At 44.0% G+C, this 27,671-nt stretch overlaps 1 protein-coding gene across 1 annotated transcript in view; it reads right to left on the bottom strand.

Moving 5' to 3' along the window:
• Positions 1 to 27,671, bottom strand: part of AUTS2 (activator of transcription and developmental regulator AUTS2) — a 582,529-nt gene that overhangs the window by 418,056 nt on the left and 136,802 nt on the right. Inside the window, exons 3-4 of the mRNA XM_031060380.1 lie at positions 13,564 to 13,665; positions 4,488 to 4,523 (exon numbers count right to left, since the gene is read on the bottom strand). Of these exons, the coding sequence (XP_030916240.1) occupies positions 4,488 to 4,523; positions 13,564 to 13,665 (138 nt within the window). The remainder of the gene's footprint in view (positions 1 to 4,487; positions 4,524 to 13,563; positions 13,666 to 27,671) is intronic.

Here is a 27,671-nt window from a genome sequence, read left to right as displayed (position 1 = left end):
CACTCAGGGCCAAATTGGATAGCACAACTGATTAGCCAGAGCCCTGGGGAATAAGCTCACAATTTATGTCTGCCTGAGTCACCAGCCCATGTGCAAAGCACAGTTTTAGCTTTTCTTTCTTTCTTTTTTAAGGTGGAGCAAGAGCACTGTTAGGAAAAGAATGGTCACAGGAGTCTTCTGCCTTCCCAATGTTATTTCCATCACCAGCTTATTACCAAATTCTACCTAGTTCTGAAAAATTCACAAACTCTCTGCATTTGGAGGAAAAGAAAATAACACAAGCATGCAATCCAAAAAGAACCATTAACAGAGGAACAGAAAATGCTCAGAAACAAAGACTCAAGAAGCAGACATATACAGAAATGGAAATAAGTTGCCAAAAGCAGAGAAACTGTATAATTGCCAAAGAACCTGACAATCTTGGGAATTAGGGTTGTTGTTTAGAAGCAAAAGACTCAGTTATTTAAGTTATGATTTCTGTTCTGTGTTGCAAACCAATGAACCTCTATCCACTTTAAAAGGAATTTGGCTGGCAAGATGCACAAATGAGCAAAAACCATTCTTCAAAGCTAGGTAAGAGAAAAAGCTTTACTGTTACACAAATTCTAATTGTATTCTAAAACATCTCAACCTCCTGAAATCTCAAGACAGCTGGACAACATTAAAAACTCCCATAATTCAAACAGCTTTCCTTTTAAAGTTTAAGAGATGGTGATTTTTTTTTTCTAAAATTCTCACTACTTTCCAATTATCTGATCTGACATCTTGATGAGATGTAATCTACCTTATAATCTGTCTTTGATGAGAGACAATGACAATTTGCAATGCAAAAAATATCAAAGACAACTGGGAGATCTTCCAGGAAGTATTAAGTTATGATTTCTTAGGGTGCACCAATATTACCAACATGCCTAAATTTTTTTTTCACATGCACCAATCATAGACTGAACTGATCCTACAGGCAGCAGTAAAGTCAGGCCAGCACAAAAGGCTCCCAGGAGAATTAGAATGATTTTTATCTCCTCTTTTCTGACTATTGGTTTAATAATATGCAAAAAAAGATGGGAAAGTGTCTCCTCCGACAAGGAGCACCAAGACAGGTGTAACACACTCCAACAAAAATGTCTTCTAAATAGAATCTACAGAAATACCAACACCTGTGAAAGGAGTAGAAGAGAGTTGTTCCCAACTGAAATCCAAACTTGAAGGTGAATTTAGAGCTAACTGACAGCTCTGCACCATCCCCTCTCTTTCAGTGGCCACTCACACTGGTCCCATTTTGCTGAAGGCAGCTCCTTACACAGTTTGTTCAGTCCAGGGCAGCTCTGTCACCCCAGCTGGGTGTGGGCTGGGCTGAATCACCTGATGGAGATTCCCAACCCTGTCCATTGCCAAAGCAGGCTGGGAATGCCCTCCAGAGCATTTTTCCTTTCCCTATTGCTTTTCCAGGAGCACTTTCACAGAGACAACAAGAACAGAATTCAGTCTCCAGCTCTGCCAGTCAGATATTGATCTGCTTACAGTATAAAATCAGGTAAGATTCCAGCCTTCACCACTACCACTGCAGCTGCATAATGAATTACTGGGCTGGAGCTATCACAGAGATATTGGAGGAATGATTTTGTGTTCCTGGGAAGTGTCAGCTTTATAAACATTCCCTTAAACACTCAGTGATCTCTACAGAGTAACAGGATCTAAAAGTCATTTTAGCTTTGCTGTGGCATGCACAAACATTGCCCACACACGGCCCAGCCCATCCCTCACACCTGAGTGCCTGGTGCAGGCAGGGTCCTCAAAGGGGATCCCAAGCTGGATTATCTCTATGCTAGGCAACACACATGAAGATTCCATTAATACTTGATTTAAACAGCAAACATGTGCTGCTCCATCCATACCTCAGTGTTCATTCCTTTCTGAATTAAACCCGCTTCCCTCTGCAGTAGATGTCCATCTGTCCTTTTTCACCTACCTGGTTCCTCTGCTCCCTCTGGTGAGCTGCAGTACAGAATATTTCAGAGGCCAGTGTACAACACACACCAAATCATTTCCAAGGGCCAAAGCTTTATTATTATCTATTAAACTAGAAGTTATTTTTACTATTTGAGACCAATGACCCCTGTTTTGATGTTCTGGGTTAACACCAAACACAAAATCTAACAGTCTTTTTCTAGTTAAAAGCTTGGAATAAAGAAACCAATTCAAGTGCATATTCCTTTGCACATTGATAATACAATAATTACATTGATCAGAAACATATGCTAATTGGATCACTCTGGAGCATTTTTCTCATTGTCTGGTACCACAAAACACATCTGGGTTTTATTTGCCCCATGTAAGTTAATAATAGTATGGGCTGTTTTAAAACAACAAGCAAGATAATCCTAAAAACAATTTTCCAAAGTGAAAAGGGAGGGAAAAAACCTTCATGTTTCACCCAAGGCTGTGTAAGTGTAAAAACAACTTTAAGATAGAAACTGAAGCACATTTTCTACCTACTTGGCTATTAGTGAGGAAAGAAAAAAAGGAAGTTAAAGACTCTCAATACTGTAAGTATAGAAAAGAAACAGCTCAGTTAAATATATTAATGGCATCAACAAGGGATGTCTCCCCCACCTACACAGACCCAAATTGGAAAGATTTAAGGTGCCAATCCATCAGCCCTAGAAGATGTCAGGCTTCTTCTTGTTACTGAATCCCTTGCTCAGGAGAGCTGGAAACCTTCAAGCTTTCTGTTGGAGCATAGGGGATGCTGACACCTTCCAGATTTTCACTTTAGTGGACCAACCCACAGACAGTATGGTGCAGGGAACAGCAGATGGCTTCTCTTCTGTTACCTCTGCTGCCTAGAGAGGAAGCTGAGCACTGCTCTCAAACCATGCATATTCAGCTCTCCCTGCAAGGAGAGCAAGGCTCATTTATCCATGGCACAGCCCCCCAGCCCATAATACACCTGTCCCATTCCAGAGCAGGTCTACAGACCTCTGTATGACTGGAATTTTCCCAGACAAAGGCAAGCAATTCATTCTGAACTATGGGAAGACATTCAAGGTTTACTTTTAATTCTAAATAAATGTTGAGCCATTTGATGTCATTTTTCCCTTCATCCCCTCCCTCTTAAAAATACACGACACAAACCAGGGCAAGTGATATAAAAAGGAAACCAGCTTGTTTTTGTGTTTCACAACTTACCTTGCACTGATCTGGGCCTTGGTATATTTAGAACAACTACCACAAAACTTTTCCACCTGAGGATGCTCTTCTCATACCTCACCACCAGCAGTGTGAACGTTCTGTTTGTGCAGAAGTCCAATGTAAATCCAGCAGGACACAGCATTTCTCCAGGTATTAAGCAATTTTTGTGCCATTTTTGTGAGACCACACGTTCACAATTTAATCCCATAACTTTCTGACAGGATCACAGACGTCTGTGACAAAAGACTAAATTCACCATGAACTAATAGAAGAAAATGACTCTCTGGGAATGTGACAAGAGTGCAGCCAAATTTTTCCATCATGTAATTGAATACCACAGAGTTTACTTTTCCCCAGAGTTCAATGAGAAGATAGGAGGAGGCTTTGATTATACTGATAACTTCCCAGAGCAGTGCCATGGGACAGGGTTCCCATTTTACCCACCTGGTTTTGGACATACACAATGCTCTGCTTCTCCTACAGTTCTTATAAAGGCAGAAAAGATGTGCTTGGAGAATACAGCATAAGTTACAAGAGAAACAGGATATGAGCAATTTAGATATAAATCTTGGAAGAAAATAAGCAGTACATTGGCTTGAATGGAAAACTTTTTTCACTCCCAAACTTATCTGTGCAAGTAAAAGATATACTGATGAATGTGGGAATGAACAGGGAGGTATGAATATAGACTGTTGAATCAATACAGGTGCATGCACATAAATCACAAACCCAAAAAAAACTGATCAATTTTCAAACCAGCTGGGGCCTGATCTGATTCTCAGGACATAAAATGGAAATCTGGCATAAATTCTGTAACTTCTGTGTTTTCCAAGAGTGTCCATGAGCCACGGACTTTCAAGCAACAGGTAGAAATCACTGTGCCACGTTCTCTGGGCTGTGGTGCACAGGAGATGAGGTAAAACATTGTAATGGGCCCTTTAAAATCTGTGGATCAACAAGAACAGGAGCAGGGGGGAATCAGGATCCTACCATCTCCCATTAGAGAGCTGGTGAGACCATGGCTCACTTTATTTGCTATAATTGTGTAAATTAGGTGCTGTTAAAATGTATGTAGTAATTAAAATGACACCTGATTAGTTCAAGGAAACACAGACTACCATGTTGGAAATGTTACTTGCAGGGTATTTGTGAGGAATAAATGAGAAAGGTGCACTCAGCCCTTGGGCAGAGGGGTTGTGGGGTATTCCCTGTGTCCATGAATTCTGTGTGAGGCATTTTGTGTGAGGAACACTCTGCTGCTGAGGCACAGGGTGAAAGTGGAGATATACACTTACAAAGTAGCCTGTTCCCAAGCTGGAAGGAGCTGAGCTCTGCAATAAAACACAAAGACAAAGTGGAAAGTCAGTGATGGTTTTTAACACGTTCCAATCCACACAGCTCATTACCAGCCCTTTCCAAGCTTTTCATCACCACATCACAGCCCCAGCGTCCTGCCCCTTGTCATCTGCTACTGAAACAAACACAATGTTGCTTAATTTTTCCCTTTACATCTCTCAACCACTCGGAGATGGTAACGTGCTATTTACTGAATTCCAAGCTTCTGCCGTGGACGTAATTGCCAATTTATTTGACAGGCAGCTGGGTAATGAATTAATGATGGCATTTCGCCCTGCACTGAGACTAAACAGACACTCATCAACCAGCCTCCCTGACATGCTGACATTCAATGCCCTGGACTCCAGCTCCTCAGCTTCGTGGCCACAAAGGGGCAGGAGGGAGGGGGAGAAAGGGAAAAAAAGTAGACTGACTTCAAAACAAAAAGCCCGGTGGGTTTGGATGACTTTTTCTGTGTATGACCTGTTTGCCAATTTATTCCCGAAAGGCCCTGGTTAGTACACACATAGTGCTTTTCTAAAATGAGACATTTTGTAAACATAATTAGTAGTCTGAAATGTAAAGAATGCGTGGGCACAGAGAAGCTGCTTTAGTCAATGTACCATTTTCTGGAGAATGCAGTCACTACAGTTTCCCATTCGGATGTCCACATTGTTTGACAAACCAAGGATATAGAAACAACAACCCCAAAAAAAGCCAACTGGAAATATCTACAGTGTGAAATAGATTTCAAAACTCAAACCTATAAAAATAATTAGAAGCAATATTACTACCATGTCAAATAAATCAATTTGTTTAAATGCTTTAAAAAAAATAGCATCATGAAATTCAGTTTAAGTGGGACACGATCACAACCTCTATATTCACAGGAATTAAGGAGATAAAGGGTTTTGTTTCATTAGTTTTTCATCTAAGCAATGGGGATTACACAGCAGGTTCTCTCAGAGACGTGGGGGATCCTGGTGCTAATCCAGGTCAGGCTGTTCCATCAGAGGGGGAGCAGTGCCCAGCTCCAGCCTCCAGAGCCCATGGGCACAGCAGCAAAAAGCAGAGGAGCATTCTCTAGTGAGGCTGCCAGAGAACCAGTGGGGTACTCCTGTAGCTCAGTTCCCACTCCTGGAGCTCCATTCCCACTCCTGTAGCTCATTCCCACTCCTGTGGCTCCATTCCCACTCCTGAAGCTCCATTCCTACTCCTGTAGCTCAGTTGCCAGTCCTGTAGCTCAGTTCCCACTCCTGGAGCTCCATTCCCACTCCTGGAGCTCCATTCCCACTCCTGTAGCTCATTCCCACTCCTGTGGCTCCATTCCCACTCCTGAAGCTCCATTCCCATTCCATTCCCATTCCTGTAGCTCCATTCCCACTCCTGTAGCTCCATTCCTTCTCCTGTAGCTCAGTTCCCACTCCTGTAGCTCCATTCTCACTCCTGTAGCTCAGTTCCCACTCCTGTAACTCCATTCCCACTCCTGTTGCTCAGCACAGCCTGCCTTTCCATGGTGACCCAGCCTGGGGACAGCCAGACCTGCAGAGGGACCTGGGCACACCACTGGGATTACACAGAATTTTTGTCCCTTCACCCCTGTTCCAGGACAGGTACCCAAACTGCAGATCTGCAGTGCACAGCTCTGGCTATCAGCAGGCAAGGGAACTGCACACAATTAAAGGCACTCCAAAGCCCTCCTGTCCCCACTGCTGCTGCTCCCCTGTGCCACCACCACCCACAGGACACCCCCTGGTGCCAGGGGTGATGCCCCTGAGAGCTCCCCTGCTGTCCCTGGGGCTGCCCTGGGCACTGGCACAGCCCTGCCCACTGCCCGGCCCAGCTGCTGCTCCCAGCTGGGCACAGCCCCTGGCACAGCCACTCCATGGACAAAGGCCCTGCTTTGGGCATGCCAAAAAGATTTTGGCTTTTTATACATTTTTCATACATTCATAACTCTGCAGACTACTATTATACAGTTGCATAGCTCCTTATCTAGCTCTAGTCCTTTTCCTAGCCTTTCTCTAAGATTTTAGAACAGTAAGTTCACCTTCCTGGACTCTTATTCAGTCTTTTTTGCCTCTATAGTGAACCAAGGATGTTTTATTTTTTCCCATATATTGTAAACATAATAAATGTGGGGCTAGAAGCTGGGGGGAGCAATGGGGGCTTCAGTGGAGGGCAGAAACAAAAGGAGGGCATTACTAAATTAACTGTTCCTTTAATTGAATATTTTCTCTGAAATATGCTAATTTGTTAAACTTATAAAATTGTCCAAGTCCCATATCACATTTTGCCATATTTGCACCTGGAGGTCCTTCATTAAAGGTAACAGCTTTTATCATCTTACTATTGCTTGGCTTGTGACTTTTGGCATCACTGGGAGCCCCTGTGGCCCTGCAGCCCTGGCACAGAGCACACCCTGCTCAGTGCCCCCCAGGACACACACTGCCTTCCTCTTCACTGCCCCTGCTCCCTGCTCCATGCCACTGAGATTCCTTTCATTTCAGCTGCAGATTTACCCACAAACACAACACGTGCAGTCGTTAGAACCACTTTTGTTTCAGCTATGTGCAGATGCCAAGCGAGTCCCACTCTTTCACTCACAGTTTTTTTAAACTTACTTTACTGGCTGAAAGCTCCAAAGTTTGCATTCTGCATCTGTGTGTAATTTTTGTCTGCTTTTTATTCCAAGTTTTGGAAGGATAGAGTATCAAAACAAAACAATACAGAGGAAGAAAAAAAGAATAAGCAAACAAAATATTTCCCACTGAATATTTTCATTCCTTCAAAAGCAATGCTGCAATGGCTATGGGAGGACAGTTGAAACATAGCAGTCAAATGACTTCCACTGAACAACTGTGCAATTTCAGGGAACTGGAGTTTGCTGGATGGAAATATAGCCCTTCACACATTGCATGCTGCATATGGAGAGTACAGTTTGCAAACTCTATTTAATTGAAGGATGAAAGACTGTGCTGCACATGCATGAATGACTGTCAGCTGTGTTGAACCGTGTGTTGGCAGAGCACAGAGGCTGAAGCGAGGGCTATGCAAGGAGACAACTTCTCACCTTCTGGGAACTCCCAAGAGCGAAAGGCTCCCACTACCCCGCGCCCAGCCTTGGGACCAACTGTGCAAACATCTTTACAAGCCCGTGCTGAGTCGTGATCCTGCACTGGCTGGTTCTATAGCTCTTATTTAAAGTGTGCCTATAATAGAGGTAATGGTTTCACTTTCCGAAACCCTTTGCAAAATAGGACATTAGAAATACTGTTTGATATTCACACAACCACCAGCAGAAGCCTGCATCAGGTGCCCATCAGCAAAATACACTTGCTTAAAATTGACAGGGTTCTGGGCTTTTTCCCCCACTTTTTTTTTTTATTTTGCTTGGTTTGTTTTGTTTTGGTTTTTTTTTTTTTTCCATCCTTTCTTAAAGAAAAGAACTTTGGCCCAGAAGCAAAAATGTAGTAACCCTCGTGTAAGCATTAGTTTATTGTGTACCAAAGAAAATTACATCCTTGAGGTCTTGGAAGGCACAGTTATACCCATTTTGCATATATATTGTGCATTACTTGGGGAGCTGGGTGGGGAGAAAGACTGTGTTGTACATATTTGTTCTGGCTATTGTTTATGCAGGTCTGACTGAATGAAGGAACAGTGGGTATCATTTCAATTTCTGATGTCAACATCAAATTACTTATTTAATTTCATGCCTGGCGAAGCATTGTATAGCTACACGCAGAATCATTTCACTTCATTTGTTATGCTGTGTTTTCTTGGCGATTGGCTTGCCTTCCAACTGACAGCTTTAATTACGACATGAATTTGATTGCACTGCCGAGGAATTAACATAATGCAACAAAGCATTTAAGCACCCAACCTTAGACACACAAACACACACATCCCCACCCTCGCAGCCACACGCACACAAAGCACAGCCGCTGCTGCTGAGCAGCTCCTGGCACACACAGGCACAGCCCTGCTCCTGTGCCTCCACACACCGCCAAAATCACTGGAGATCTTCACAGGGAGCAGCACTGAGGGCTTCAGTGAACCAAGGATGGTTTATTTTTTCCATATATTGTAGACATAATAAATGTGGGGCTAGAAGCTGGGGGAGCAATGGGGGCAGAACCAAAAGGTGGGAGGGGGATTACTAAATTAACTGTTCCTCTAATTGGATACTTTCTCTGAAGTATGCTAATTTGTTAAACTTATAAAATTGTCCAAGTCCTGTATCACATGTGCATTTTGCCATACTTGCACCTGGAGGACCTTCATTAAAGGTAACAGCTTTTCATCATCTTACTATTGTTTGGCTTGTGACTTTTGGCATCACTGGGAGCCCCTGTTTATACATAACCCAAAGGCTGTCCCTCCATTTGTCTTTGGCTCTGTACAGGTGAGAGGGATGGAGGACAAAAGAATTGAAGATATCCTGGATTTGGGGCTGAAACCATGATCTGCCCAAAGGATTACACTGCTGGAGTCTCTTCCAAAGAGCCACAGACCTGGTGGGCAGGACATGTCAGGATTTCAGGACTTGGTCCTCATTGTTACCTCCTCTGTGGCTCCTCTCAAGCACACAGTGCCCAGCACAGGAGGAGCACACAGACACAGCTCTGCTCATGTGCCTCCACTCCACACACTGCCAAAATCACTGGTGATATTCTGCACAGGGAGCAGCACTGAGGGTTTCACAGCACATAACCCAAAGGCCGTCCCTCAATTTGTGTTTGGCTCTGTACAGGTGAGAGGGGTGGGGGACAAAAGACTTGAAAATACCAAAGTATCCTGGATTTGGGGCTGAAACCATGAGCTGTCCACAGGATTACACTGCTGGAGTCTCTTCCAGAAGCAAACAGCCACAGCCCTGGTGGGCAGGACATGTCAGGATTTCAGGACTTGGTCCTCATTGTCACCTCCTCTGTGGCTCCTCTCAAGCACACAGTGCCCAGCACAGGAGGAGCACACAGACACAGGGCACTGGGAGCAGGGGAGCACTCATGAAGGGTGCAGCAGCTTTGATGAGCTTTTTTGAGAGCCCAAGAGCAGACCTTTAGTGTAGGGACAAATGGGAAGACTCCTGTCCCGTGCCCTGTTCAGGAACTGGAAAAACATTCCAGACATTAAGGTGCCAGCTGCAGTAAGAGGTGATGGGGTGCTGAATCCCATCCAGTGACCATGTGGGAGAGGCTTTTGCTGTTCATCCCTTCACTGAAAGCCTGCAACCAACACCAGAGGCAGCAGCCAGGGCTGAGATCAGGAATTTAGGAATGTGCTCCAAAGAAATCTGGTGGTTTGATTTTTGATTAGCAGAGAAGTGGTTGAACCCCTGAATACTCGGTGCATTTACCATCCAGGTTATATGTAACTCTCATGTTTTCCTCAGGTAAATCTCCTGGCTGTTTTGTAAAACATGACAAAAATGTATTCCAAAGAGGGAAGACTCAATTAAAAATAAATACATACAGGGAGATAAAAAAAAGAAGTTGACTGAGCTCCAAGCTGAGCAAAAGAGAAGGCGCTGCCATCTTGTCTCCAAGCAAGATCTCAACAAAATGAATTCTACTACTGGCAAGATTTTGATGAGATTAAACTGACTACAGCACCCTATATATAAAGGAGGAGCAGCTCTCCAATTTCTCTTTTAGGCCCCTGGAGCTACCTCTGTCCATAAAGGAAAAAAACAACTTGTCATTCCTAAAAAAAAAAAACCTATACAGAGGAGAAAGGCAGAGAGCCATGGGTTTATGAAATTCAGAGGGGGAGCTGGATCAGGGCACTGCTTGCACTGGAGCATTTGAGCAATCATTATCCCTAATCTAGCAGAGGTCAGACTCTCTGCTAATTATGTTCTCTCACAGAGGGGTGGGTGTGTGCACACGTGTGCGAGGCGAGGACAAAGAGAGGAGCTGACAGAAATCAGTCTCACTGCATTGCATCTGACAAGAACAGAGGATATTCCCCTTCCTACTGTCTGATGCTATTTCAAGGCTCATTATGAGAAAAATCTCCTGTTTAACATGGTCTTTTCATTGAATTATCTTCTTTTCATTTTTGCCCACCTCTCACAAATGCTGCAAATTACCTGCTTGGATCTCATTAGCCTGGAAAGGAGTCCCTCCTTGTAAACACACTTTGCATCACTCTGCATTATCCAAGGGCTGCAGGAACATTTACAATAGGCAAAGTTGAAAGATCCCTGACAGGAGAGGGAATGAAGCCACTGACATGTCAGTTTGCAACTGGATGTTCATTATCCCCTCTCCCTCATTCTGCATCTGTCACTGAGCTCTCAGCAGGCCCTGCAGGAAGGCCTGTGAAGCTCTAACATTCCTGATTCACCAGCCTGCTCAAAATGGGGATGGGAAAATGGATCATCCACCTGGAGAACATGCACTTCAGTCATTAGCCACATTTCCATACAGGAGCCATGCTTAGTCTTACAGTGCTGCCAGGTGACAATAGTAGAGATTCATTATATTTCATGGCCAAAATTTGCTTTCTGACCTCATGGTTAATCTGCCTGCAATGTTTTATATTTTTTGTTCTGTCTTCTGTTGGGTACACTTTTTGTATATTTTTTTCTGAGAAAATAGCTGTGAAAACAGAAGCAAAGCTGCAGAGAAAACTTGTTTTGTTGTCTGTAGCTTTTTCTGGACAGTAAATAGTGGGTATCATTAGACATCTGACTTCTTCAAAAAGTTTTATTGAAAATAAACATTGGGAAAGTCCTGTCATTTCAGCACATGGGGTGTCTGACTTTGGGAGAGGGGAATGGGATGGACAGGTCTGAACTGACTTTGGGAAAGGGGGGAATGGGATGGACAGGTCTGAACTGACTTTGGGAGGGGGCAATGGGATGGACAGGTCTGAGCTGACTTTGGGAGAGGACAATGGGATGGACAGGTCTGAACTGACTTTGGGAGAGGAGAGTGGGATGGACAGCTCTGAACTGACTTTGGGAGAGGGGGGAATGGGATGGACAGCTCTGAACTGACTTTGAGGCAATGGGAATTACTGCTCTGAACTGAAGGAGCCATGGGAGGCCCACCACAGACCAGGCCCAGTGAGAGCTGTCTCGTGTGTGTTTTTCAAACCTCAGCTGAACTGGAGATGCCAGACCACAGAGATATGCTTGTATTGCAATGAATTATCAAAGCAAAGGAACTTGCCTTATTAAGCAAAACATAAATTATGTATAACACTTTAAAATATACATCGCCACATATATTTACATAACGTTCCTTTTGAGCAACCTGTGAATCCCTCTGTCCTCTCCTGGGTGCACTAGGGAAGTTGTATTTGCTGTCTGCTTCCTTTTAATTTGCCACAGGACTGAGACAAAGGAAAAGTATTGTAAAACCATCAGAGAAAGACTGGATTTGATGGGTGGAAGGGGACCCAGGACTCAGCTCTCACTGCCAGGTCTGGCAGTGCAATTCTGTGAGCTGCTGAGAAGCCCAATAAACCTCAGAGCTCTCCACTCACTACATTGCAAGGGAATGACAAAGCTAAATTAAAACCATGTTTGTAAGGAGCTGTGACATTTTTTGCTGAAGGTGCTGTGTAATTGTGAAGTTGGTTGCAGTGGCTTCCCAGCTGCCACAGGGCTCAGATAAGCCAGGATGATGATGGTGACAGGCTGACATCCAGCTGCCTTCCACTGCTACCTGTACAGAGCATTTCCTTACTACCTCCTCTGGTTTCACTCTCCTCTTCCAAAGAGATCTCCCAGCCCTGAGACTGACCTCAGCTGACAGCTATGAAGGGCAAGCTCTGAAGTGTTTAGCTGAATGTAACCCATAAAGGCTGGCTCAGGGGAAGAAATGGACCTCTAAATGTGACAAAGGGATGTGGAGAGAGAGTGCTACAGATTTCACACTTTCACAGGGAAAAAAAAATCAGGCATCTGTTCCAGTGATATGCACAATTCAGCAAAAATTGCTAGCTGTGTGCCTTCAGGCTTAAATTTGCACAACGAAATGTATCCTTTACAAAGGTATTTCTTTTAATGCCTGCTCAGTTCAGTTTTATTGGATTGGCCTATAGAGGACACCATCTGGTATCTGTCATCCAAATCTACGCAGACATGCTATCGATAAAATCCCCATTTCCAAAATGTGGGTTAGTTAAAAGTAGGGCCAGATTGCTGGCTGGTACAAATTGGGTTGACTGATGTAGCTATCCATGCTTTTACCAGCAAAGGGTCTGACCTACAAAATCCCCAATTTAGATACGCTGTTGGGACAGGGCTTTCTTTATATTCTGTGCTGTAAAGCATGTGGCACAGAGGACACAGAGCCATGAATAAAACACTCAAGGATTGTGATGGTACACATAATAACTAGTAATCTAATTGCAGCAACAGAAAGATTTCTGTAGCCATTGCTCTGTCAGAACAACTCGTGTGTGTCACTGGTGAATGAGCAGCATTCTCCCATGGAGAAAAACACTCTCCACAGGGCTGCCATCTCAGGCCCTTCCACAGCACTTTAGGTAGAGCAACAAAGGCAGAGCTTATGCTATTGCTGGCCATGTCATATCAATTCATTATACATAACTGAGTCTCTCTAGACACTCAAATACTTCTCATAATGACAGTATGTAGCCCAAAGAAATACATTCTTTTCCTCCACCACTTGGGGTAAAAATGTTACTCACTTCTCAACTATGCAGAACATCTTAACTTCATTAAATGGCCTTCAACTGTTGCCAAAGAGCTGAGTGTTTGCACACAGAAAGACATTGTATCAATCTTTAAGAAGTTTACTGAACCAGGGCAGGAGACCTAAGTTACCTCTTCCTCTCCCATGATTTGCCAAAACCCCACACCCTGCAGGAGCTGTAAAGTCCGTGTGCATCTTTATTCAGCGCTGGCGCATGCGGCATCTCTTCCTACCCTAAGTTAATTTTCTCTTCCTACTCTAAGTTAATTTTCTGACCCCCCATGTCTCAGCTGAAGCCCCGAAGGAGATTTTAGCCACAAGCCATCCCAGGAACCAAACCCCCCGGGGCTGCACTTACATCGCTGAGCCTCTCCCGGGAGCTGCTGCGCTGGAAGCCCTTGGACTCGCCGCTGGCGCTCTCGCTGTCGCTGTCCCGGCAGCTGTTCTGGCCTGGCTTGAGCTGCACAGAGAAGACACAAAGACAGCAAGAGTTGAGCCTGGTTCGGGTGAGAGCCCTTGTCCCACTGTCCTTTATCCCCTCCCAGCAGCAGCAGCGTGGCCGTGGCTCTGTGGCAGTGCCAGAGCTCCGTGTCCCTGTGCCAGGGCACAGCCCGGGGCACCACAGCCCCCAGGGAGCTGCAGCTGCTGCAGGCAGGAGCTCACTCGTGTCCCAACAACACTCATGGACCAAGGAAATCACTGTTTGAAACTTTCCTCTGAGAACTTCACCTTTCAGGCTTCTCAAGGTATTTCTGCCATGGGTGAAGCTTTTGGTTTCCATCCCAATGCAGCACTCACAGCATCAGTTCCTCCCTTGTTACAGCATAAGAGCATTGAGGACCTGAGATCAAAGGGAGTCTCCTCAGGGGAAGAGGAGGTCACCACTCCAGAGAAGCCTTTCTTTTGCTGGACTAGCCCTGAACCACACTGCCTGGCACTCTGAACAATTTTCTACTAACAAACCTCAATGTTCATAAAACAACAGGATCTACTTAATAGGTATCAAACTGCTTTTGTTTTTCAAACCAGTTCTAATGAATTTACTGGCATTGTAATAAAAAAAAAAACTACAAAAAAACCCCTAAACTACATTTTCATTACAATTGAGAACACATCTGCTTTCTCTTACACTTAGGACTGTTGAGGTCACCACATTACACAGCAATGTACTGAGAGGAACATTCACAGACACCCATTACACAGGTCCACGGGCACATGCACACCTAGAGAGAAAGAGGAAGAGATGATCCTCATCCACTGCAATGCTGAAAATGCATACCTTTGTTTTCAAGTATCCTTCCCTATATTTTTCTTGAAAGTATTAAAATTTTCATTTAGCCTTGCTGATGCTTTGAACTAACCCTAGAGGTTAATACTGGCAAGAAGTCTCTTTCAGAAGTTTAGACTTGAGATCACACACATAAATACTGGAAGCAGAGGTAAATGTAGAGAAAACACTTGGTGAGGTACCTAATGAAATATTTTATGAGATACCTACTAAACTTATCAATATCCATATAACAAACACCAAACAACTCCTGCTAACTTATTCTAATTGTTAATATGATGATGGTAATACTGGAGCAGGTATTCATTCATCTCCATGCCATGACTGGAGATCAAAGGTTCCTCCTCCAACACTCTCCATCACCCTTCCCCCCCCCTCTTTCATCTCTCTCTCATTTATTTCCAGTTCTCCCAGAAACAAGCCACAAACAAAAATTCACACAAATGCACTATTACAGGTTGACACAAATAAAACCTACCCACTGTTCACCCACAGCCACAGCTGCTCCCTCCCAGGGTCGCTGAAGGAGCACAAAAAGCATCCTCACCCTCAGGTTATCACTTTCTCCCTACCACAGCCAGAGCAAACTGCATCTGCAAGTTTGGTCTTTGTGTGTCATTTCTCCTTAATCCCTTACTCCCCTCACCACTAAAGGGAAGCTTTGGGTGCTCTCTAACAGTCAAATCAAAATAAGGACACAAAGTCCATGAAGCTAAAAGTTCCAACACAAAACTGAGTTGCAATGCATGAGCACAACTGCAAAAAATGGCACAGGCAAACTCTCAGCCCAAAGAAAATGTAGCAGAAGGACCAGAGTTATTTGTCAGACACTTACAATTCAATAAATAAACTAAATATTCCACAGCTCAGCCAGAATATTTCCAGTAAAATGATTTTTATTTCCAATGGAACAGTTTATCAGTCAGATCTAAGAGATCTTGGGAGCAGCTCTTGGAGATGGAGGGGAGGATAACGAATTCAAGAAGTCTTACACTTCATCTATAACTCACTGATCTTATCTAGGACCTCCATGTCCTGTAATATTATGGTCCCAAGTTTAACATTTACCCACCCAAAGCAAAATGGATCAAGTTTCCCTGACTTGGTCTTTTGTCAACATCCACCCAATGATGGAAAAACTCTTATTGCAAGCTAAGAATTTTTTTTCCAGTCTTAGATTTTATTTCTAGAACCTCAATTTAGTTTGCACACAATCATCACACGTTAGTTATTTGCTAACTAATAATACCAGCCCAGTTTAATAATTCTTCTACATCACGAATTCCAGCTATTTACAGAGAAGAGAAGAAAAACCCAGCAGGTGTCATTTTTCTAGACACAATTTACAAGGAGTAAGAGAACATGATGAAGACATCTGAGTCTGAAACTCTGTAGAAAAAAAAGTGAGGGACTGCAGGGACCAGACAGCAAACTCAGAAATAAGTCCAAGTTAAGATTTATAAGCTTTCCATATTTTCCTTTCTTTTTTTCCAAGCTGAGTTTCTCCATGTGCCAAACTGTTGAGGGTTTGCATTTTATTCCAGAACCCATCAATCTGTGTTAAATTAAAAAAGAAAAGCATGGAAATGTGCCCGTTGTCTTCTCTTAAGAACCTAAAGTTACACTCAAACCCACATGAGAACACTTCATGTGGAGAGGCCATGGGTCATTTCATCTCAATCTATTAGCACAGATTCAGCTGCTAAAAACAATGCTGAAACAGCACAGGGCTGCTGAAAAGGCCCACAGATAACAGAGTGGATCTCTAGTTACACTCTGTGCGTCTGGTTCATCACCTGGGGCACACAGGAACCCTAAAATCAGTTTCCCCATGGAAATACAAATTTCCTTGGAAAAAAATTGAAGTGCAATGTTGAGGGCTCTTGTTCCTCTATTGTTTCCAGCAGGGTACCCCGTGCAAACAGCAGCAGCAGCATGAAAATCCCATTTTTCCTGTCTGTGCAGGGTTGGGACTGCACTGGGTGACCCCTGGGGGTCCCTTCCCACTCAGGTTATTCTGTGATTCTACAAAGGTCTCACTGAGGAACTTCCCACATTAACACATTAATCTTCTAATTTGCACCAGGCAAGGAGTGAAAAAGGGTTTACAAAAAGTGACTTTGACTCTGTGCTTTCACTGCACAGTGGGAATGAATTCATCCATGAAGGGATCCATCTAAAGGGTCTCACAAAGAGGAAATACAGACATTTTCTAGACTGAAAGCCCAAAACCCTAAAAACTCAGAGTGTCTCTGACTCACAAGGAATATGTGCAGTCTCAGGGACTCCCCTAGACAGAGATGCAAAAAAAGCACCTCAAGACCACTTGCCCAGGCTGAACAACACAGGACTCAATCCTGGGGCACACCCACAGCTCCAAAACTTTTCTAGATTTTGGTCATTCTTAGCATTGCATTTTTTGAAATCTTCCATTACACTACAGAACCTGCTAGTTTGTAATGCTTTTGAATCTGCTGGAGGACACCAGAAACCAAGCAGAACTGCACAAAGTCATAACTACATTTCTATTAAAGGAAAAGGCCAAAAAGCAGATTTGGAAGGGTGGTTGCTGGCTGAGGGCTCAGCAGAGGGTTTTATTTCTGATTCCTCAGCACACCTGCCCCAAACAGTAGGAGGAACAGGTGTTCTCTGCTCCCCAAAACTGGACTGCTGGGAGGATTTGTCCATCAGGGCAGTTTCTCCAGGGGCTGACGGTGGATTCCATTGCACCACAGCCAGGGATGGAGGAAGGAAGCTGAGTTGGGGGGAGGACAGGGTGGCATTGCAATTTTTCTAATTGTTCTGACTACTCAAACCTATTTTTATGGACAATAAATTGAATTTTTTCCCCAAGTGGGGACTGTTTTGCCCATGACAATAATGGGTGATTTCCTTGCCTTTACTTCACACAAACTTCTTCCCTCCCCTGCCCTGCTGAGGAGGGGTGTGAGAGGGGCTGGGGGAGTTTGGCCTCAGCCATGATGTGATTTTTGAGTCACAAAGCTTCAGTCACAGCTCTGCTGCCCTGCAGAGTGATGAGGAATGGAGGCAAAGCTGGGGACTGGCATGAGGGACCCAGGCAGGGAGACAGAGAGACACTGAGAGCACAGAGAGGAGAGGCACAAGATAGGGAACACCAAGAGGGACCATTTGATGAAGCAACAGAGACTTGCTCAGGCCTGAAGGTCACACAGAAACCATCCAAAAATTATGAATAAACCAAAATAGATGCAGAAACATCAACATGAAACTGCTGTCACAGCAAGTGCTAACAGGAACTCTTCTGTCAGCCCACAGAGAGATTTTCAGGTGACTTGGAATCTAACAGAACTATTTTTGCGGCAGGGAAACACTCAGCCCTACTTTGTGACAGTGAAAGTGCAAACTGAATATTCATCTGTGTCCAGGGAAAGCAGCTCTGCTGTGCTCCTTTCAGTGTTACAGGGTAGAGCAGAGCTAAACTTTCAGGTTTAGGAGTAGGACAGACCTAGAGTAACAGTGCCAGAGCTGCTGTGCCAGGCAGACACTCCTGTGACATGAGAGGAGGGGGAAAAGCCATAAAACACTCCTAAGGGTAATCCATGGCAGCAGAGCTCTCTGTGGCCTTTTCTCCCAGCCAGGAAAAGAAGGAAGGACAGAGCTGATCATGTTAAGAGTGTAAGGGAGGATGGAAGGGCAGCTGAGCCCCAGACTCCAGGGAGCATCATCCTCTGGGGGTCACAATTGGCTGTGCTGGATCCCAAAGCCACTTTAGATAATTCCATTGTAGCCCATAAACAAGAATCAACATAAATAAACCAGCTGAGAATTTGGCAAAAGCCTTTTTCACAGAGCTTATATATCATGTCAAAAACACCCTGATGTGGCTCTCCTGAGCTTTTTTATTTTCAAATATATTTTAATTAAAAAAACCCCACACCATTTGGCAGCACTAAATCTATAGCATAGTTTCGAGGTGCCTGAGCTTCTATGCCATATGGAATTAAAGGATTATTTCACTACATTATACTTTAAAGTTATGAATACCAGCACCTCTCCCTGTTAGAGCACAGCCAGAGTCCTAAAGGAAGGGAACACCTGCTCCCCGAGAGATGGCAGAGCCCTGCTGTGGGGAGGAGAATTCCACCTTCACTTCTACCTGTCATCCTTTATTTAACAGCTTTTGCAAGGGTGAGGCAGTCCCAGCTCCCACCTGGGTGAGTGAATTCCCCAGCTCAGCTGAACTGACTCCTACCTGTGCCATTAGGAATGCTTCCCAAAATCCTGGCCAGGCACAGCCCAGCCCCACTCATGACCCATGGCAGCAGTTTGTCCTGAGCAGGGCACGGCACACACACATTTCCACTGCCTCCAATTGCTCTCTGGCCTTTTCCCAGCATGGAACAGGACTCAAGAATGGGAATTCTGGTCACTTCTGGCAGGCACAGCCTTTTCCCCAGCGAGGCACACAGACCAGGGGCTGCTGGTGAGTGCAAGCAGCTCCTAAGGCCAGGGAGCACAGCCTGGAGATGAAGCCTGGCTGGAGCCAGTGAGATCCCAGTTATCCCAGCACAGTCCTGGCCTGCTGGGCCATCCTGCAGGGCTCTGACATCCAGAGAGGCCAGGCTGCACAGACAGCCCAGCAGAGCCCTGCCCTGCCCAGCACACACAGCCCTGAGGTGCTGTCCTAGGGTGATGTTATGGTGTTTGTATCCCCACTGGTGTGTTCTGTTCATGCTGGATATTATGCTCTGTGCCTTCAAGACTGGCTCTGAGAAGCGAAGTTTTGTTTTGTTTTCTTTTCTTTTCTTTTTTTATCAGCCTGCTCCCCCACTGTTGGAACCCAGGAAACTCCTCTGGCTGCCCTGGAGGACTCAAGACCCTGCCAGGGGGTTCAGAGACCTTGGCATAGAGCCCAAGACCCCTGTGCCTTTGATCTTGACCCATGGAAAAACAATTACCAACCTTTATATGAAGAATTACAAGTCAAGAAAGTTTAAGTAGAATGATGGTGAGTTTATCACAGGGTGAAAATGTAGAATTTTGGGGAAGTCAGAGAAAGAATGGTATAGATAAGAAATAATAAACAACCTTGAGAACGAGAACAAAAGAATCCTGACTCCTTCTTCAATGGTCAGGCTGGGAAAAAGAATCTTGTACATATCTCAGAGTCACTCTGGCCAGCAGAGATTCTGAGACCCCACGGCTGGTAGGACACACAGACAGGGCAGTACATGGTGCTGCTTTTGCTTTTGGCTTTGCTTTTGGCTTTGCTCTTGCTCCTGCTTTGCTCTTGCTTTTCCTTCTGCTCATTAGTTAGTTTAGCTAAGCAGCCCAGATTTTCCCTGGATGTTTCTCCTTTCCCTTTCTTGGAACCACTCAAACCTGCTCCAGACTGGGGCCTGGGAACACCGAGAGTTTGCACCTTGTGGCTGCAGCAGCTGCCCCAGCACAGGAGGGACTGAGAACAGAGCGACCACCCCCAGGAGAGACTTTCTGAATTTGTCATCTTTTTCAGAGCGGTGACAGAGTGGTGTCACCTGGTATTGTTCATTCTGTGTGCTGGGGGTGCTGTGCCTGTTAAACAAACAGGTTCTTTCCACTTCTCTCCAAGGAATCCTTCCTGACCCGGTTGTGGGGAGGGGCTGTGTGGGTTTGCTTTCTGGAGGGGCCTCCTTTGAAGGTTTTCTCCCAAATTTGCCCTAAACCAGGACACATGCCTTCAACCAGCCAGAAAAGAGCAGCAGCACATCTCATGCAGAACTCAATGTCATATTGCAAAGAAAACATATTTTATCAATGATCAAGAACAAATCTGGCTGTATGAAAACAAATAAAAGGAGAACTGCATGGCAAGAAATAACCAAAAAACAACAGGATAAATCAAGGGCTGTTAGTTTTGATTTCAATCATGATTAACAGCTGTCATTTCAAAACTCCTATTTGTATCTGTCCTGCTACTGACAGAAGTTACACAAATATTCCTTGTACAGCACTCCCATGTCACCCACAGCATTAAAGGTGGTTTGGGTCTGGAGCAAGACCTCTCCACTGCATTTCTAACAAGGCCATGCACACCACAACTGCCTAAACAGGGCAGCAGCACAAGGAAAGCAAATCAGAGGTGAGATAATGAGGAGGAAGAATATTTACAGCACACGAGTTTAGGCAGTAAATATGGAAAAAGAATTCACACCATGTGTGGACTCTGAACATTATTAACACAAAGACATTTTTCACCTCAGGGAAGAAAAATCTTGTTACCTGAGAGATACAATAAAACATTAGGAGAGGCTCTCTGTTTACCTCTTGATATACAATCTTATGACAACCAATGCAGATGCTCCAAGAAATTGCCAGCTTCTGAGGATCCAGGCCTCCATGCCATCATCCTGGGATCTGACATCCCTACCAGAAATGAACCTTAATTTTTTTGCTTACTTTTATGGTAAAAGTGAGGTAAACCAACAAAGACAACATCTTATATTTTGTTTCCTTCCTTCCTTTAATTAGAAGAAAAAAAAAAAACTTTTCTGTTCCAAAACTCTTTTTATGAAAAAAACAAGAACAAACATATGTACATTCTTTCAATTTCCTGTTAAAAAAATAAAAAATCTAAATGGAACAAATAACTACAAACCATTTTCTAATCAGCTCGATGATACAGAACAAGGGTGTCTTTAACTCACTTATTCTACAGCACTGCTGGTCATTTCCTGCTGCCTCTGAGCTGATCCAGAGTCTGCTGCTGCACTTGCTCAATAAATTGGAGTAGAGGAACTCATCCCCTACAACCTTAAGTGGGGGAGATCCAGCAAAGGAGCAGAGCTCCCCCCCTGTGCTCCTGGGGAGAATTTGGCTATTTAGCATTGTTACTGCAGACACACCAAGGCATGGGGTCTGCTGGCAGAGCAGGAGCTGAAGCAACACAGGCTAAGAATAAACAGCATCCTCGCCAGGCGGGGGTGGGGGGGAAGGAAACAGGCATTTATTTCCAGATCCTCTTCTCCTTCATTATATGCTTGGGCAACCTTAGATCCACAGCACACAGAAGGTACTCTGAAGGAGGTCTGTAGCTCTGTTTTATCTAAGTTTCACAGAGAATGCAGCCCATCATTTTTTCTGTGCTGTTTATACAGAAATCAAAGATAAATTTGGCATAAACTCATCACACCCCAGAATCATACATACATTATACACCACAGAAAGTGTAACAGACTCGCTCTGTTCCCCAGCTCCTGTTAAGAGTGGTATGAAACAGCAAGCTGTTGGCAATTGCAGCAAATGAAGCGTATTTCAGCACACTTCAAAAGCTGAATTGCAAAAAAATATAGGCTTCTCCTGACCCTTTGCATTTTGATGGTTGCACAGTGAGAAACACGGCCTTTAAAATTACACCTTGCAAAGCTCTCCATTGTACCAATCAATCTGTGCAGGCAGCCTGCACAGCCCAGGCTGGGAGCAGAGCGGGATGGGGAGCCAGGCTCAGGCTGCTCAGGGACAGCCAGAGGGGCTGCAGCCAGGGTGGGACCCACCTGCCCTGCCAGGATTACCCAGCCCTGCTGCTGGGCTTCTTTGTGTCCCAGCATGGATTTCCAGGGCCCTCCCTAGGCCCTGTGCAAGGGAAACTTGTCTGTGTCTGGTTAAAAACCACCTCTGAGAAACACAGATGTGCAGTGCCACAGGAGTGCCATCCTTGTCTGCATGGATATACATCCATCCCCATTCTGATGCATCCATCCATCCATCCATCCATGCATCCATCATCCATCCATCCATCCATCAATCACCCATCCTTCATCCATCCATCCATCCATCAATCACCCATCCTTCATCCATCCATCCATCCATCAATCACCCATCCTTCATCCATCCATCCATCCATCAATCACCCATCCTTCATCCATCCATCCATCCATCAATCACCCATCCTTCATCCATCCATCCATCCATCAATCACCCATCCTTCATCCATCCATCCATCCATCCCTGCATCCATCATCCATCCCTCCATTCATCCTCCATCCATCCCTCCATCCATCCTCCATCCATCCATCCATCCATCGTCCATCCATCCATCCATCATCCACCCATCCACAGTCCCATCCTTATATGAACAATTTCTGGCTGTTATTCAGCCATTTACACTTTTTGCTTCTGCTCTGCACATTCCCAAACCAGATTTTAGGTCTTCTGGGGAGAGTCATGAACTCTTGCTGCCGTGCCTGTCCCCCCTTTGCCCACAAGCAGTACCCAACCAGGAGCAATGCATGTGCATTGGCTGCAACACTTTCCACCAGGGACTGCTTTTTGTGGTCCCATTTAGGCTTTGCTCATTAGAGAATGGAGACCCAAGCTGGCAGTTTTACCCCAGCATTCTGTGCCTGTTTCAGAGCGGGTGGCAATGATGAGTTTCCAGATCCTTGCTAGCCCACTGTCAGCTCTGGTTTTGGTGGTGACAGGCACAGGGGACTCAGGGACTCTGTCCCAGCCTCAGCCCAGGACCTGTGAGCAGTTCCTGTTTCTGTCACACAGGAAAGGCCAGGTGAGGTAGGAAAGTGAAGGCAAACACCACTTTTAACCTGAATCTTCAGAAAGGGGAGAGGACAGAATTATTACCCCACTGAGCCCAGTGTCTGATATCCAGCTTTCTAAGGAAGGCCTCTGGCTGCCTTTGAAATGTGCAACTTCGTGAAAGAACACTTTAGTAAGAAAATCAGATCCATCACATGATGGAACAAACAGAAAATAGGCCAGGATGAAAAACTCCAACAGCTCTGCAGCTCTAGAACTGTCCACAAATCCAGCTAAGAGCCTCCATCTGCTTTAATGAGGGGAAACACAACCCCAAGGAAGCTCCTGTAGAGTTCCCCTTCTTTCAAGCCCACAGGATAGTTGTCCCTCAGGTGCAAAGGAGATGCAAGAAGGGATGAGACCTTTTGGAATACCTAAAGAGGTGAAGCAGCCTGAAGAAGAGCAGTGACTGTACCCCTTGGCTTGAATTAAGTCATGGTGACCACCATCCTTTCCTTCCTCAATACAGACCACTAATGTGACACCAGCTAACATTACAGAAGTAAATAAATGTCTTGAGGGAGGAAGTATCAGTATTCATGGATGGACCTCAAGATGCTTACCACTGCTAACATAAAGGAGCCCTGTTATTTCATTGTTCAATATAAGCCCAGAATAAATATTTAATAATTTGGTTGCATAAATAATGATTTGAAGGTTGAGCTATTGGCTTAAAACTCTAATACTATTTTAAGCCGTTTAACTGCCCAGCTGGATAAATTATTCAAGACTTAAAAGTCATCCTGTGGTCTCTGTACAAGGGGAAAACTAGGAAGTTGTAACAATAATGACAAAAGCAGGGCAAGATCAATCAAACCACATGATCGCTAACACAAACAAGCAGCAATTAAGCAGCAATCAAGACCAATCTGACTGGGGTTGATGTCCTTTTATGCCAATACTCTCAGCCCAAAGAGCAAAACTTAATAATGTTTTGCAATTTATCAAGGGAGCCATAACTCTGCTCTCAGTGACTTGGCCAAGAGGCTATTATGATAGCATTTCTCTATAATTTAATAATGTGAAGGAAGGAGGGGGGAGAGGGAGTAAAAGCATTTTGACATATAACTCACATCTATACATATTGTATTTTCCTCCTGCTTGAATGGTAGAAGCAGAAGTCACAACAATATACCTCAGTACCAATTTGTTAGCAGGAAAGGGAAGCTGAAGTATCTGGCAAAGAAAATCTATTCGAAGCAGCACAGAAGGGAAGGGAATGAAGCATCTGAATTCATTAGCAGCTGTCATTGATGTGGAGATGAGTTTAGTCATCACAAACAACTCAGGAGAAAAGCAAAGGAGGAACTATTGTTGAAGTTGTTTGAACCTGGATTAGTTCTGATAGATGGCAAGGTGCCACTGGGGAACACTTGTGGTGCACCTGCCTCTGACAGAGGGAAGCTCTGGGCAGAGTCAGCACCCCAGCATTTTCAGGGGAGCTCTGAACACACTCAGCTATCCCAGCACCCTGAGGGGAGCTCTGAGCACACTCAGCTATCCCAGCATTTTGGATCTTCATTTTTCTTTTTGCATACCTCTCTCTCTCCCTCATCTAAACAATAATGTAACATACATTGAGGCACTGGCTTCCTGACTGTTCTGTCCATCCCTCCATCCCTCCATCCATCCACATTCCTATCCATCCATCCATCCGTCCATCCATCCATCCGTCCATCCATCCATCCGTCCATCCATCCATCCGTCCATCCATCCATCCGTCCATCCATCCATCCGTCCATCCATCCATCCGTCCATCCATCCATCCGTCCATCCATCCATCCGTCCATCCATCCATCCGTCCATCCATCCATCCGTCCATCCATCCATCCGTCCATCCATCCATCCGTCCATCCATCCATCCGTCCATCCATCCATCCGTCCATCCATCCATCCGTCCATCCATCCATCCGTCCATCCATCCATCCGTCCATCCATCCATCCGTCCATCCATCCATCCGTCCATCCATCCATCCACCCATCCATCCATATGCTGATCCATCCATCCATGCATCCATCCCTCCAGTTCAAAGTTTCACCTTGAACTACTTTTGCCAGTTGAAATAATGAATCCTCCTGTTTGCAAATGTCAAAAAAAAAAAAAAAAAAGAAATCTCCTGAAAAATCTTGTAGTCTGTCCCCAGCCAACAGTGACCAAAGGTGATTTAATGATTGATAGATCTGGTGATCTGGTTGCCTCAGCCCAAGTCCAAAACCATCTTTATTTCCAGAAAATCATTCTGCCAGCCAGTGTTACCCATCCCTGTGCTGGCAGCCTGAGCAGAGAGGTGACATCAGGGTAGGACCCAATGGCCACCAGAATCCCAGGGGACAACTGCAGGATTGTCACTGATTTCAAGGGATGCAGAAACCATTTAGGAACTGGGAGGCCACCATAGATACTTGATGGACTGTTTCTGTACCTTATACTGATAAACCCCCCTAATTTAACTTCTCTTTTCTATGCTTTAAAATTATATTAAACTTACCCATCTTGACAATATAGTCATATATTAGATAAGTGGAGCTTTATTATTGTTTCAAGATAAGCGCAAAAAATCTATAATAGAGGACTACTATCAAATTACAGTTACTTGAATTAATCCTCATCCTGGCATTTAATAATTTGTAAAGTGCTTATTCAGAAAAAGGTCAAAAATCACTTGGAAAGATATGTTAATGGCTCTCTAAGTAATGTTTAGACTTGCTGAATAAATTTTCACACTTAAGTCACGTATAACAAGCATTACAAAATGTATTATAAATTGTGCTCTTCACACTGGAGAGCTGTGTGTACATACATGTTACAGCCTCCCCAGCAGACAGCACTTCAGCACTTAGTTAAATTCACCTCAGAAATAAAGGCAGCTTATCTTTGCTGTTATGCCAGAAATAGATTCAATGTATGCTCCCATAAAGAGGAATATTCACCTGAGTCAGGGCCTGCAGGAGCCCATTATTGTTCATTTAAATGATTAAAAAAACTCATCAGAAATGATAACCCAAATAACTGTCCAACCCTACCTTCCCCAAAACTCAGTCTTAAAAAAAAAAAAAAAAGCTGTAAATAATTGGAAATGGAGGAAGACAAAGCCATGTGTTGATGGATCAAACCCGAATCCCTTCCATGCTTTAAAATATTTGGGCTTTAAAATGACCCACAAGACTTAAAAACTAAGTATCAGCATGTGAGAAAGCGCCATATTACAGTTTAAATCAACCATTATACAGGCTCAGCAAGCATCAGCACGCTCCTTCCATGCACTAAAAAACGTCAACTTCTCCTTGGTGTATAATAATTTGTGAAATAAAGCAGGCATGCAAAATATGGGTGGCAGGCAGCAAATGCTGAGATTTGGGGCACCAAGGTGTTTTAAAATTGTTTTTCACTTTTGCATCCAGCATCCACTGAAATCTCAACAGATCAAAGTTTTGCAGACAAGGAAAAAAAAGCCTACAAAATTAATAACTATTTAAGTATTCTGTTTCATCATGATAACAAACAGATGGTTTTAATATTCTAGAGGCTAATTTCTGAACAATTAAAAACACAGCAAGACATTAACATCTAATGAAACATTTTAACTACCAGTATATGCATCTGCCATTAATTTCCACACAGTAAGGTCTTGGTTCTCTTCAATCTGTTCTTTATTAAGGAAAGTTTTTCCACTCTGAATTTAGTGAAGTAGAGAATTAACAACTGTTTTCAATCAGCAATCAGCATGATATTTCGCCAGTGTGCATTGAAACCGTCCACACTATCAGACATAAATTTACTCCTATGATGGCTTTGATCTGCACACTGAGTGGAGATGTTAGAGGGGAATTCATTTTCTAATTCCATTTTCATTTAGAACATAGGAATTAACCCCTCACAGATCTCATGTCCCTTTTTAGCTACTTCAGATAAAGGACACCTACTTAAAATATTGTGCCTTACACATTACTTACAACTCAGCCAAACAAACTCATTTTTAAAAAATCAATTAAAGCATTCTCATGGAAACTGTATGGAATAAAGTTCTTCAAAGGACAGGGGAATTTATGAGCCTCTAATTTATATTTCCTTTTTTCATCTATGATAAGAACATGGGGTAGTATTCATCAAAGCTCTACCCATGCAAACACTAGTTGATATTAAAAAAATCTCTATGCCCCGTACGAGCTAATTCCTGTGCTCCCTCTTCAGATATGCAGCTGATGAATTTTTCTGCAGGTTTTCCCCAATTTAGCAGGTTATGATTTAAATTAAGCCGAGGCAAGTCCTTCTCTTGGCTCCCAGGGTGCAGCAAAAGGCTGATGTGATTCAATATTTGTTGTCAACGCCTGGCTACTGTAGGAATGAAGCCAATAAATAAATATCTTGGGGAATAACTCCAAACACCTCCCTGTGGGGCTGGAACACAGGCTCCCTGTGCATTAAACAGGTAGGCACCTCCCTAAGTGTATCTGGTTTTCAAAAGGGTTAAGTTAGCAAGGAACTGGGAATGATTTTAACAGAAACCACATTCTGCCCAGGTTCCTGTTTTGCTTTTAATCATGTAATTTATGTAAACATGGAATTGCAAGGCTAAACTAATAAACATTGAAAAAAGCCTTGAGAAAACATAGATTTGGGGAAG

This window comes from Geospiza fortis, unplaced genomic scaffold (assembly GCF_000277835.1).
Source record: "Geospiza fortis unplaced genomic scaffold, GeoFor_1.0 scaffold59, whole genome shotgun sequence".
NCBI lineage: Eukaryota > Metazoa > Chordata > Aves > Passeriformes > Thraupidae > Geospiza > Geospiza fortis.
Note: the sequence above shows the minus strand (reverse complement) of the source record. Positions and strands in the feature narration are given on the sequence as shown.